The 14,396-nt window shown below is 38.8% G+C and overlaps 1 protein-coding gene across 5 annotated transcripts in view; it reads right to left on the bottom strand.

Moving 5' to 3' along the window:
* sbf2 (SET binding factor 2) overlaps positions 1-14,396 on the bottom strand; it is a 159,357-nt gene that overhangs the window by 36,661 nt on the left and 108,300 nt on the right. For all 5 annotated transcript variants that reach the window (XM_051898456.1, XM_051898458.1, XM_051898457.1 and 2 more), the window contains exons 18-22: positions 12,241-12,411; positions 11,761-12,032; positions 5,510-5,682; positions 5,327-5,400; positions 291-486 (exon numbers count right to left, since the gene is read on the bottom strand). In XM_051898456.1, the coding sequence (XP_051754416.1) occupies positions 291-486; positions 5,327-5,400; positions 5,510-5,682; positions 11,761-12,032; positions 12,241-12,411 (886 nt within the window). The remainder of the gene's footprint in view (positions 1-290; positions 487-5,326; positions 5,401-5,509; positions 5,683-11,760; positions 12,033-12,240; positions 12,412-14,396) is intronic.

Here is a 14,396-nt window from a genome sequence, read left to right as displayed (position 1 = left end):
AGTAAACTCTTCAACCTCTTTCAAACAAAGTTCTTTCATGCTTTGTTGTTCCAAACCCATATGAGTTTGACTTGGTTTGACGTCAAACCTGGTGTGATGCAACTTGTGGCGGCAATTTTGAGTGTGCGTAAACACGTATGACATTTAAGAGCTACAGTGGAGGGTTTGATTTTCAACAACAACAACAACAAAAAAAGTCACACAAGGTCATCAAATGTCTTCAGACGACTTGAAATATAGTGCACAATTCACACTGGAGGGTCACACAGGAGGGTCATAAGTGTTGTTACCTAGTGGGTCGTGAGGAGTGCCTTTGAAAACGATACGGTAAGTGGTGAGGAAGAGTGCTCCCTCTGCTGGCAGGATGTGCGGTCCTCCCAGAAGGCCCCCTGTGGCTTCCTCTCGACCATCAGGGTCCAAGACCACCCGTAGCCCCTCGGACACCAGCTCCTCTCCAGGCAGCAGGGCAGGCCGCAGGATCTTGTGCTGGAGAAAATTACTGTCGTTAATGTAAGACTAGGAGCACATGCTTTGGCAGGGCCTAAAATTAACAGTGACCAAGCGCCAAATGTGAGTGTTTGCGAGTATATGAAACTGTGTCAGTCGCCAGATAGCCAGTAACATTTGTATGAATTGTTGTGAGAACATAAACCACGCTCTGTACAGCTGACGGTCAGTGCTGCATCATCACGAAAGTTTAAGCCTTTCCACTGTAAGTATTCAAGCGCTAGAACACGCGAAAGGGAATTCGTTACTATGTGGGAAATTCAACATCCGAATCGAGTGCCCTGAAAGCCACGTCTCTACCAGCGCGCAAATACTAAGTTGAGCTCTCTTTCATGCCTTCCTGCGCTTGAACCGGACAAATTCACACAAAATTAAGTAAAAAAAATGCTTGTCTCGGTGAGTATCCTAGTAAACATAGTCATGTCTTCAGTTAAGAAAGAATACGCATGATCCGTGCGTGTATTCGGTCTTAAAGTGACAGCATCCTAATAATCCTGCTGCTGTCTGTTTTTTTTTTAAAGGATTAGTTCCCTTCAGAATTAAAATTTACTCACCCCATGTCATCCAGGATGTTTATGTCTGTCTTTCTTCAGTCGAAAAGAAATTAAGGTTTTTGAGGAAAACATTCCAGGATTTTTCTCCATGTAGTGGACTTCAATGGGGTTCAATGGGTTGAAGGTCCAAACTGCAGTTTCAGTGCAGCTTCAAAGAGCTCTACACGATCCCATACGATCAAAATCACCTGACATCGTTGTTTTACCTTTTTGTAAAGGCCGTTTGACTTAGTCTTTGCACGTTTGCTTTGTAAACACTTGATCGGTACTTTCGCTTACGTCACTATGCAGTGTTATTTATGCACTGTTATTTATTTGATTAGCCTACTTTATTACATTTTTGTACTTGAAAACTACTGTTAGACCTGCCTGAAAAGCACTGTTTATTTAATTTTTTATCTTTGTTGCATTGCATTTGTTTGTGCTATTGCTTGTAATTTGATTATTTGTTCTTATTTTATTACTGACTGTTTACTTGTCTTTAAAAAAAATGTAGGCTATTAAAGATATATTAATTAAGCTAGTAGTTTTAGCTGTGGTATCGAAATTGGAATAGAGAATTGTGAATTTTCACTGTCATAACTGCCTGTTTTTGTTTCATGGCTGGTAAAAAATAGTTTTGGCTGGTAAAGTCACCGGCATTGCCAGGCAAAAAGTTCGTTTTAGGCCGTGCTTTGGTACAGAGACGATTATATTCAGAAACTTGCTTTTATATAAGACTATAACTGTTATTCAATTTGCACCAGCAAAAAAGGCAAGTGCTTGTGGTCTGCTTTTTGACAGACAATAAATGATTCTCTTGATGATGGAGTAAGCATCAATTATTAGGTTTAGTTCCAGGCACTCAAGCCATGTGTTTACCACCAGAGACACAAGCCATCAATTTTACACTGTCCAGACATCGTGTTCTGTCCAGGCCCTGTCCTGGTGTCATTATCTAGCTCATTAGTTGGATTCAGAAGGGTGACAAGAACTGAAACAGAGCCGACTTTCAAGAAAAAAAAAAAAAATTGGGAATTACAGCAAGCATTTGTTATGTGGAAAACTGCAGTATTAGAAGAACAGTCCACCTCACGCTGGGGGTGCCAGTTGGGTTCTCCATCAGTTTCTTGCACACTAATAAACAATGTACCGTGGTTTCTTTTTCTCTCGAAAAACAAACTTCATCCTCTGTACAGACAGCAGGACTTTATCCAGCCCAGAATTCCCTTGTCAACCAAAGCATCTCAGAAGCCCAGCACACAAAACAGTGTACACCTGATATTATCATGAGTCTCAATTGTTTCTCCAGTGACCATTTATAATCAGCTTTTGACTCCATGACACATCGCTTTCAGTTTGTTATTGAAGCCAGACAGTATTCTGCAGAGAAAGGTAGTGAGTCAGATGTTAATTCAGTAACTGCTCTGGTGAATTCAGGGAGTTCATCAAGTTGTGGATAAATGAGTGCTAAGATGGTAGGATGAAATGGTATGGATACATCACCAGTGCTGGATAGTGACAAAGTATTTTTACTTTGTTACTGTACTTAAGTACATTTTTCAAGTATCTGGACTTTATTAGCGTATTTTTATTTTGGGAAACTATTACTTCACTACATTACAAAGCATAATATCATACTTTTTACTACACTACATAATACAGGATAAAAAAATATATAATTTGTTATATTGAACTGAAGAAATCGACACCCACCCTGAGTCACAACAGCGATGTCCAATTGGTGAACGAGTTGATTCTTTCTAATGAACCTGATGAATTGGTTCACAAATCACACTGAACGATTCATTCATGACTCATCTGATTGCAGCTGTTCTTGATTCAACAACTTACTGATTCAATGATTCGGTCAAAATGAGCCAAGAACCGGTGATTGATAGCGGCTTCAACGAGGAGGTTATATGGCAGGGAGTCAAAATTTGGCACAACACCGGGACACCATCAGAGCTTGAACACGCACACGACTGATGCACGAAAAAGTAAGTTACTAATGCTGAAATTTAGTATTGATTATTGTAAATGAAAATAATACTTTTTACTAGCCTTAATCATACTTTTTACTGAAGTCTCTACATTGTATTGTATTTGTAGCCACATATTTAGCTAGGCCTACACAAATTTATTTTTTGCTAATTTTTAAAGATCCCCTGTTTTGAAAATTAAGTTTTTAATGTTGTTTATATGTCTATGTGGTGTTTTTAATATGCTTTAAGACAAATCATGTGCAAATTCATATGTCAACACCATTGCTGAGTATTTTCTCCTTAAAACTGTAGTGAAAAAAAGACAGTCTCAAACCTGTGGTTTGAAATCGCTGGTGTTTCTGACGTCACAAACTACCTTGTAACCAATCACGTCAACATGCCGCGGGCTTTAGCATATCATTAACAGCGAACTAGCAGGGGAGTCTCAAAAGAAGGTTATCCCAGTATATTTTTCTGTTGATATGTAAAATCGTGTAGATTTAGCAATATAGCGGGTGTATGATGTATATTATGATGTTACGATGAACTATATGCCTTGTTAAAGTGTTGTTAAAGCGTTTGTAAGGATACTGATTGTTAGAAGGCATCTGTCTCTGACTCTGAGATGGCGAACGGGAACATGGTTTGTGTAACATTAGCAACACATTATTAGCTGTTTGATAACAGTCAATCAAAAGGCTAATCATATTAATTACTGTTATGTGTCCGATGTTTTGAAGAGTGATACTACTGTGCTGTGTTTACCTCAGTAAGTTGACCGAGTGGATCTCTGAGATAGTGTGAGCGAGTGGAGGCGGGGCTATTTTGCATATTCATTGATCCGTGTATATTAAATGAAGCAAGGTTGTGTAGTTACATTCAAGATATTTTAAGGCATGAAGATTTTTTTTTTTTCACAGGAAAAAAAAAAGTTTAAATGTGTCATTTTGGTGATTCAAAGATGAGTTTTAAGGGATAAAATTGTTATCTTTAAAATACTATTTCACCTGTTTGCACACTAGAATTATCAGTAACTTAAACTGATATTTTAACACATTAAATAATAAAATAAGTTTGGTAATAAAATAAAACGTTTCCTTATTTGGAGATCAATACATATTAAATGTCTGCACTAATCTTTTTTATTGGTGCTGACTAATAACTAATAAAAAACAAACATGGTTCATCAATCAGTACTTTATTCTTGTAATACTTAAAGGGTTAGTTAACCAAAAAATTAAAATTCTATCATTAATTACTCATCCTCATATGGAAGTTTGTTTCCGCCACTGTATAAAAAATAAAATAGGTAACTGTGACTTTTTATCTCACAATTCTGACTTTTTTTCTCGCAATTGTGAGCTTACATCTCGCAATTCTGAGATGCAATTGCATGATATAAACTTGCAATTGCGAGTTATAAAGAGAATTGTGTGATATAAAGTTGCAATTGTGTGTTATAAAGTCAGAATTGAGAAATATAAATTTGCAATTCGGACTTTTTTTTCTCTGAAATGTGAGTTTATATCTCGCAATTCTGACTTTATAACACATAATTGCGAGTCACTTTTTTTTTTCCTCAGAACCGGGCTTTATAACTTGCAATTGCGACTTTATATCTCACAACTCTGAGAAAAAGTCAGAATTGTGAGAAAAAAAGTCAGATATGTGAGTTTATATCTTGCAATTCTGACATTATAACTCGCAATTGTGAGAAAAAAAGTCTAAATTGTGAGATAAAAAAAAACAAAAAAAACAAAATCACATTTTTTTATTTAGTGGCAGAAACAAGCTTCCATATTTTCATGTCGTTCCAAACCCGTAAGACATTCATTCATCTTCGAAACACAAATGAAGACCTTTTTAACTGAAATCTGAAAGCTTTCTGTCCCTGAATGACAGAATTTTAATTTTTGGGTGAACTAACCCTTAAGTACATTAAAAAACAAGTACTTTTGTACTTGTACTCAAGTAAAATTGAAAAAGAGTTCTTATATGTTTACTGGAGAAATATTTTATTATTTATTATCTGTACTTTTACTCAAGTACTTGATTGGCGTACTTCGTCCACCACTGCTCATCACTGATAATAATAAATGCCAGGTCAATGGTGAATGGTGGCAAAATCATAAATTGAGTTGATGTCAATTATAAGTCTGCATATAATGCACAAAACAGTTACAGCTATCAAGGAAACAGTGAAACATTTGAAGAACAACTTCTCTATGACCAAGAAAGCAAATCAAATGACATGCAAGCTTTGCATACTGTAGTTTTCACCAGTGGTGAACAAGTTCTTACCTTCTGAATGGGAGGCAGTCTTCTGCTTTCTCTATGAACCGCCTCTAGAGTCTCCACCTGCATTGCCACAATACCTGAACAAACAGATAATCACCTTGATGCAGGAAACTCTGTGGTTACTATTGCAGTTTAATACTGCTTAATATCTTGACTGTGTCTGTATGTGTGCTCACAGTGTTTTACCTGGAATCATACTATGCAGGCTCTTGATATGATCCTGGGTCACTCCACTCTCTGTGCACACTTTGTCAATGAAACGAGAGATGAATCGCCCCACAGTGTTGGCCACGTCACTGGTCTCAGAGTCTTCGAATCCACTCTCCGTGTCAAAGCTCTCTGCCACACTCCCTGCAATACTGTTTATTACATGACACTAATTATATTGCAGAATTCAGAACAACACATCCAACAACAGCAATGGCATCTTAAAATAACACACAGCTATTTAAAGAGACTTTGATGTAATTCTGCTGCCGACCCATCACAATTCAATGTCTGTTTAGTCTGTCACACACAATTGGTCTGAAATACCACTGTTCGGAAGTGGACAGCTCTGATTTTCTCCTGGGCTTAATGCACACTGTGCTGGTGGAAAAGTTATGCGACTCGCCAACTCCGTTTAAAAATGAAGAGAGCAGTTCCTGACATTTCAGGCGGGAAATAAACCAAATCTTTTCCCCAATTTGCAGAAGAACAGCTGTTCACTTAAAAATGAAAATTTGATGTTTATCTGCTTACCCCCAGGACATCCAAGATGTAGGTGACTGTTTCTTCAGTAGAACACAAATGCTGCATAGATGCTCTGTCAGTCGTATAATGCATGTCAATGGGAACTCCATCTATAAGAGTCAAAAAATCATGCACAGACAAATCCAAATTAAACCCTGCGGCTCGTGACGACACATTGATGTCCTTAGACACGAAACGATCGGTTTGTGCGAGAAACCAAACAGTATTTATATCATTTTTTTTTACCTCTAAAACACCACTATGTCCAACTGCCCTGAGCATCCGGTTGGTGAGGTCTAAAAACACGCTCTGATGCCAGAAATGATCTCTCGCGTGTATACTTCAATGAGTGCGAGCGATCACTTCCGGCATCAGAGTGCATTCAGACCTCACACACCGGATGCCATGCGTGCGCTCAAGGCAGTTGGACATAGTGGTGTATTAGAGGAAAAAAATTATATAAATACTGTTCGGTTTCTCACACAAACCGATCGTTTCGTGTCTTAGGACATCAATGTGTCGTCACGAGCCGCAGGGTTTAATTTGGATTTGTCTGTGCTTGTTTTTTTGACTCTTATAGATGAAGTTCCCATTGACAAGCATTATACGACTGACAGACGGCAACGGTTGGAGTTAAAAAATCATCATTTGTGTTCTACTGAAGAAACAAAGTCACCTACATCTTGGATGCCCTGGGGGTAAGAAGATAAACAACAAATTTTCATTTTTGGGTGAACTATCCTTTTAAAGGTGAAAATGATCCCATGATTTACTTACCCTCAGGCCATCCTAGGTGTATATGACTATCTTCTTTCAGACAAACACAATCAGAGATATATTTAAAAATATCCTGGCTCTTCCAAGCTTTATAATGGTAGTGAATGGGGTTTTGAAGCCCAAAAAATGCATCCATCCATCATAAAAATAATCCATACAGCTTCAGGGGGTTAATAAAGGCCTTCTGAAGCAAAGTGCTGGGTTTTTGTAAGAAAAATATCCTTAATTAAAACTTCATAAACTAAAATAACTAGCTTCTGGTAGACGACTGTATGCACGCATACTGTGCAAGTCGACTTGCGATACAAGACCCCTGACGCGATGTATGACACAGGATGTAAGAGTATCAAAAACTTAGATGCCTCTCACGGTTCAAACAAATAGGGCTGGGAAACAAACTCAAGCTCCTCTTCACTTATATCGAAAATCCTCTGACATTTTGTCTTTAAAGTTCTTGTTTTAGACTTCTAATTCATGACCGGTGTTTTGTTTTGCTCTATCCCCTACGCTTCCACGTTCGTCATTACGTCATTCGTCGGATCAGAGGTCACTCGTACAACCATCCGCCAGAAGCTAGTTAGTATAGTTAATAAAGTTTTAAATATGGATATTTTTCTTATAAAAAACCATCGCTTTGCTACAGAAGGCCTTTATTAACCCCCTGGAGTCGTTTGGATTATTTTTATGATGGATGGATGTGCTTTTTTGGGCCTTCAAAATCTTGACCCCCATTCACTACCATTATAAAGCTTGGAAGAGCCAGGATGTTTTTAAATATATCACTGATTGTGTTCATCTGAAAGAAGATAGTCATATACACCTAGAATGGCTTGAGGGTGTAGGAGATTATTACATTTTATTAAGAAAATCTGAGAGGTGCTTGCTCTTGCAGAACTGTTATGTTGACCGTACAACTAGTTGCAAGGGTGTGTCTGTGTTCGGCTACAGCTCTTAGACAATCTGCGAGACGTAATTTACGTCATCAGCACAGTCCAATCTTTGTATCCGCATGGACTTGTGCATGGGCAACAGAAATGTGTGAGTGACAGCGAACGCGTTCAGTCAGTCAATGGAGTATACTTTGAAAAAATTTTCCACACTTAACTGTGTGTGAGATGGAGCGGACGTGGAAAAATTAAATGTACTAGAGCCTTAAAGCAGAGTTTTCCATATGTGAGTTCACAAACCCCCAAGCAGTATTCTGCAGTTTTTCTACTTGATGAAAAGCTAATAATTAATTATTTTGATTATTTTCACGAAATTAGAAGTCTAAAACGAGAAGTTTTAATGTTGGGGGATTTCAATATAAGAGGAGCTACATCATACGCCGGGTCAGAGGTCACCCTGGAGTCATATGGATTATTTTTATGATGGATGGATGAAGTTTTTTGGGCTTCAAAATCTCAACCCCCATTCACTACAATTATAAAGCTTGGAAGAGCCAGGATATTATTTAATATAACTCCGACTGTATTCGTCTGAAAGAATATAGTCATATACACCTAGGATGGCTTGAGGGGGAGTAAATCACGGGATAATTTTCATTTTTAGTGTCTGGCAGGTGAAAATGATAAGTCTAATTGCTTAGAAAAGTAATATCATTCCTCTCCTCAACCAAAGAAATGATTCGAGGGAGTCATTTAGAAAATTCCCTAATCCTACATGTAAGCAAAAATAAGATGAATTGCTCACCTTATCAAAGACCACTAATTAAACAGACAAAAAATTACATCTGAGATAAGCACTTAAAACTCTCGGTGTGCAGTTACTGGCCTTGAAAACGTTTCTGAGAGGAAGAGAAAAGGACAGGAGGAGGGAAAGCTCCACTCTGGAGATGTGGATTTGGCCAAACATCACCCATTTTGACTATGAAGCCTCCCAAAACTCTCAAACATATTATTATTATTACTACAAAACTCTACGTCCTCATCCCTCCATCTTTTCTTGGCTATGTCCACAAACAGCCAACACACTTCATCCAGAAGCAGAGCAGCACTCAGGCCACTGGAGGGCTGAGAAGGATGTGGTGTATAACTGGATAGGACTCCTGAGGACCTACACCAGGCTGCTTCTCCTTACATTTTTGCTCACTGACTGATTTAAACTGTATAATTCTATGCTAAAGATGCTGAGAAACAACCAGGTTTGTTTATACTTGAATGTGTGTTTCGTAACCAAGGTGAAAGGACAACCGTCAGCCCCTGCAGTGCGTCTTTTCCATTTTAAGTGTTTTATGCCAGATGGACTTGAGCACCAGTGACCTGCAAAAGTGCTCAGACCCGTAACCAATTCTCTCACATTGCAGGACTACAAGTGACACACTGAAATTTTGATTCTTGGTGACATTTTTATTTCAAAGCACTGAAACTAATTAGAATTGTTTTCAAATGATTATGTAATGCTATAAAACAACTTAAGCCAGAAATATGCTGTTTGCGTAAGCATTTTCAAATTTTTAACAACCGCCTTTGGCAGAATCATCTTTGAATTGAACATTTTTCCACTCAAATTAGCTTCAAGGTGGTCAAATGACACTGGTGCGAAAATTTTCAAATAATGCCTCAAATTTTCAACTTCACTATTAAAGGTGCTGCAAGTAATTTCAGTGGATTAGCCAACATCCTCCAGGCACTGAATTACACAGCCACATCCGAACACACAAAATGATTTATACTGAAGGCAGGAAGCATTTTGGATTGGCTAAAAAAGAGGGGCACACTTTTTTGCTATTTACAAAGCCTAAGGGTTTTTACTTCATATTATGCATTATAATTCATAGCATGATGCTGCGTCCCCATATTTCACTGTATTTATGCACAGAATTTGCTCAGATTTCAGATCTCATGAGAGCACAAAATATTCTCCCACATCACTACTATCATGGGTTACTATTATGTCTTTTGGCTTATTTTGTTCCATCCTCATAAACACCTGATATGGGCTGCTGCATCTTTACTCTGCACTGAACTCCGTATCTCCTTCATACATGATCGCTGACCTCTATGTGGGTTCTCCATGATCGCACCGAGAATTTTGAGTGACGACCTTTATTAATCAGTATCTGGGTGGTTTGATGTAGTGATTTTGACTTCCTGATTTGGACAGCGAAAAACACATATTTCCTGATGTATGCATTTTTTCTTTAGCTCTTAACATCAGATTCACAACTTGCACAATGATCCATTAACTGAGGGGATTTTATGTGGAGAAAATGTGGAAGATATTTTAATCATTTGCAGATGGAGGTCAATTGTAAGGCAAATGTGTGTGCAGGGAGCTTAAGTAACTTCAGTTTTATTATATTTAGTTTTTATTTTAAAAGCCTGTTATATAATAAAATGGCACATTAAAAGACTTATTTTGAGTTTAAGTGCTTGAAAATATAAAAATTGCAGAGTTAGTTAAATGTTGGCGTGTGTTCACACTTTGCCGGTTTGGTTCGATTAAAATGGTGCTATTGCTCTGTTAGTGCGGTTCATTTGAATAAGTGTGAGCGCTGCCATCTGAACCCTGGTGTGCAACAAACAAGAAGACCGAGGCTGCTGAAAAGGTGGGTATCAGTCCACTTTTAAACAAACTTTGGTGCGGTTAGACTGAAATGTGAACCAAAGGCATCAAAACGAACCAAAAACAGGACGTGATGTCACAAGACATGACCCCATAAAAGGACAGAACACTCAAGCATAGATGTTTTTACTTATCATAGTCGTGATTTTGCCCATTACAGTTCAGTACAGGCTTTGGAAACGGCGTCTCTATGCAGCAGATCTTCATTTGTATGTGTGACGGAGGAATTCCTGCCGCTGTTTTGACTCCTTTACACATTTTATAAGCTCTTCACGAGTTCTCAGATGGTAAAAATACCATCATATGTACGCACATACTACAAGCGCGTTTAGCACAGCATCGTTTTGGATGTTTGGTAAGATCCGTTGCAAAATATATGTCATAAAAGCTGTTCTTTTGTTTGGTGTTTTTAGGTTTAGTCTTAACCCTTGTGCATCAATTAAAAAAGTTACACAAAAATGTCCATGTTCAAAAACTGTCATAAAAATTTGAACTTGACTTAAAGGTGAGGTATGTATTTTTTCAACTATACTGTTTGGAAGTTAGTCGGGCTGACACCAACAACAAACGTCTAACCAATCAGCATTAGGGGGTGTATGACGGTCGAGGAGAGAAAATGAGCGAGAGGGAGATTTGAAAATAAGAAAAAAAAAACAAAAAAAACTGCAGAACGAGAGATGGGACACAATACAAAAGAGCTCAAAAGAATATCACTGGAATGAAGGTGTATGACTGGGCAAGTGCTTTAGGACCCGTGTTTATATTAGAAAAGCTTTCCAGCGCTGGAGAGAGCTAAGTGGGAAGGCCTGAAAACAGACGCGGAGGCTGCTTTGATCCCGCTTCTCCCGCTGTTTGCGACTAACAACGAACACTTTGTGTTTATCCTTGTGTACTGTATGTTAATTTTTTTGTGCTCTCTAGTTCCTTAACAAAGATTGCATCATTTTATAGTTAAATGACCCTGGGATTAAAAATGGCAGTTTAAATGGTTTTCAATGGGGACAATTTTGTCCTTTAGGTCCTGAGTGGAACTCTTTCGTGTTACTAGTGCAAAATAGATTTATTAAAGGAAATGGGGGTGAAATAGTAAAATTCCAATGAAAATACACACTTGTGCCAAAATGTATGCAGTTGGCATTAACACAGGTAAAATTATCAAAAGAACAAAACCGAAAAAGACAAAAATGTCCATAAGGACGCACAAGGGTTAATAATGACAGTGTGAAGGCTAAGCGAACAAGGACTAAATGTATCAAATTCTTTTTTGGTCCAGACAAAAAGAACCAAGAGAACCGAACTACAAGTGTGAACACATCGTTAAAGTAGCATCTGTGAGATAACTGTAGAAGCAAGTCTCTTGCCTGTTTGTGAGGATGCTGTTGCTGCCGCTCTCCCAGTCAGCTGCAGGGGTGGAGCGCAGCAGCTTGTTTTTGCTGGTGTCCAGCGGTACGAGCAGGTAGACCATCAGGCTGGCGTAGTGGATGGCCTGGCTGAACACAGTACTCTCCTCGTTCTTCACCAGCTCTTGTTGCTTCTCTTTGCTCAGACTGGGCCAAGCACGCAACTGCTCTGCTGCGAGGTCCATAGCGGTCCTTTCTGACTCGCTGGCTGCTGCGGACAATGTACTCTGTTCCTGTTGAAGAGATGGGATCTATGGTTAAATGATATTCCTTTTCTACTGAAATGGTGTCAGAGTCGACGTTTGTGTGGACCTCTATCAAAACCAACCATGTTGTGACTGACTTGAATGACAACCTAATAGATAGATAGATGACTGACAGACAGATAGATCGATCGATCGATCGATAGACCAGTAAAAAAATTGGACTTCAAGACTTTACCTTGATCTTGGCAGTGATGAGTTGTTTGTCCTCAGGGGCGGTGAGGTAAAGCGCTCTGATCTGGTTTTGCACCTCAGAGTAGAAGGTGGCCTCCCAGAACTGCTGATTGGTCCAGATAGGATGGTCTTGTATGCAGGTGTAAGCGAACTGATCCACCCCAGCTGCCAATTTCTATAAGCAAGAAGATCGATCAGCGGGCAACACAATGTGAAACTCTGGCACACCGCTAAGATAAACAGAGTGCCTGCTACTGTCTGTATAACAGGTCAAATCAGCCGAGCTGAGGTCCTTACAGCTCATGAAACCAACTGGGCTGTAGAGCACTTGTTAAGGAGTCCATTAAAAAGCATGGTGAAAACAGGAAAGTAACACACCATTGCCAAAGGTTTTAGGAGCAATCAGTCATTTTTAGTGGTCATAATGTTCTCAACACATACAGTAGGCCTCATACAGAGAGAGATTGCAAGGCAAAACTTTGAAAACATGACCGTAGTGTTACTCTGTGCTCTCTGATGCAAACCATATCACCTGTGGGCTGCTTTCTGACTCTGAAGGACATCTGTTAAAGCTATGAAGTCTGTATTTATTGTATTTGCACATGCGGATGCAGAACGTTGTGGATCACACACCATGCATGACACCTTTCTCTCCTTCCATTGGTCTGTACAGCTCACACCTCAGATTAGATTACCATCCAATGTCCTCTCAAAACCCATTCAATATTATGACAAACTGCCTTTGCTACTTAGTTTCCCTACAACTAACCAAACCACAATCACATGTGAAATGACGGATGGAAAGAGGGAAAGAAAGAAAAATCAGGAGCAATGGAAAGACGGAGACAAACATCGTAATAACCAAGAACAGATTCTGGCTATGTCTCAATTAGCATACACATACTTGAGTATGTAGAAAAACAGTTTGCTAGTACAGGCAGATAATACCATGTTTTTAAATTACACTGTAATACCACAGAAACCGTTGCATACTGTGCGTGTTTGAAGTACTAGCATGTTCCTAAATTCAGAATCAGAATGAGCTTTATTCGCCAAGTGTGCGCAAACATACGAGGAATTTGTTGTGTTTTTTTCATGAGCTCTTGGTACATACATACATACATACACATATACATACATGCTGTATATGACACAAGAACAGAAAGAACATTTAAATAAGACTAAATGAAAAAAGTAAAATAAACAATAACAAATATAGCTGCGAGCAGCAATTATCGGGTTCAAGCGCTTTAAGGCCTTTAAGCACATGCGTAAAAAAGCATAATGTTTTAATTAACAAGCCTGTAACCATCTCAATCATAGATGGAAAAGACCATTTATAGTCAATACAGGCAATTTAACAAAGGAAATATATGGTTTTTAAAGCTTTTTAACAGTTATTGAGGTTGAGCCAAAAACCTAGGACTAGTTCGCCAAAGTTGGTTTTTGAAATAATCTCCAATATTCGATGGACAGTGCCAGTGCTAGAGGCAAAGTTGCTTTAGAATGAGGAGTTCTACCATGTGGTATGAATGTCGTGGGCGTGTGTGATAAATTGTGTGATATACAATCCTTTACCCAAGTGAAAAATGCAAAGGCGCCCCCGTTGGCTGATTTCTTTCGAATTCCTCACAGGCCTCAGGGGCCGTGAGTCAAACAGGCCCAGCAAGTTTCACTACAATCGGCCTCCGTTAACCTTGTCTAATAGCTGCTCAAACTTCATTGGCCGTCACCGGACATGTTTTTTGACATATGTGAATTTCCTCAAAGGCAGTCTTGGCACCTTGGACAAAGACACCACATGCCAATTTTCAAGTCAATCAGACTTATGGTTGAGTAGTTATGGCCATTTTTAAGTTATTTTCCACGTTACAGCGCCACCAAGTGGCCAGTCACTGTATCCTTTTTCATGCGACCATAGAATGAGCTCTTACATATGTGTGCCAAGTTTGGTAAAAATATCTCATTCCATTCATGAGTTATAGCCATTTTAATAAAAGTGGCTCCGCCCACTTCAAACGTTTTGGAAATTGAAATTTCACCTTTTTTTTTTTTGCTAATTATTGACAATCAGACTCCAGAGAATCTTGCTGCACTGGTTTGGTTCCAATCAGACCAAAAACCTAGGACTAGAAATTTTTGTCCATCTTGAAGGATTCC

This window comes from Ctenopharyngodon idella, chromosome 7, assembly GCF_019924925.1.
Source record: "Ctenopharyngodon idella isolate HZGC_01 chromosome 7, HZGC01, whole genome shotgun sequence".
Classification (NCBI taxonomy): domain Eukaryota; kingdom Metazoa; phylum Chordata; class Actinopteri; order Cypriniformes; family Xenocyprididae; genus Ctenopharyngodon; species Ctenopharyngodon idella.
This window is presented reverse-complemented; position numbering and strand designations above follow the sequence as displayed.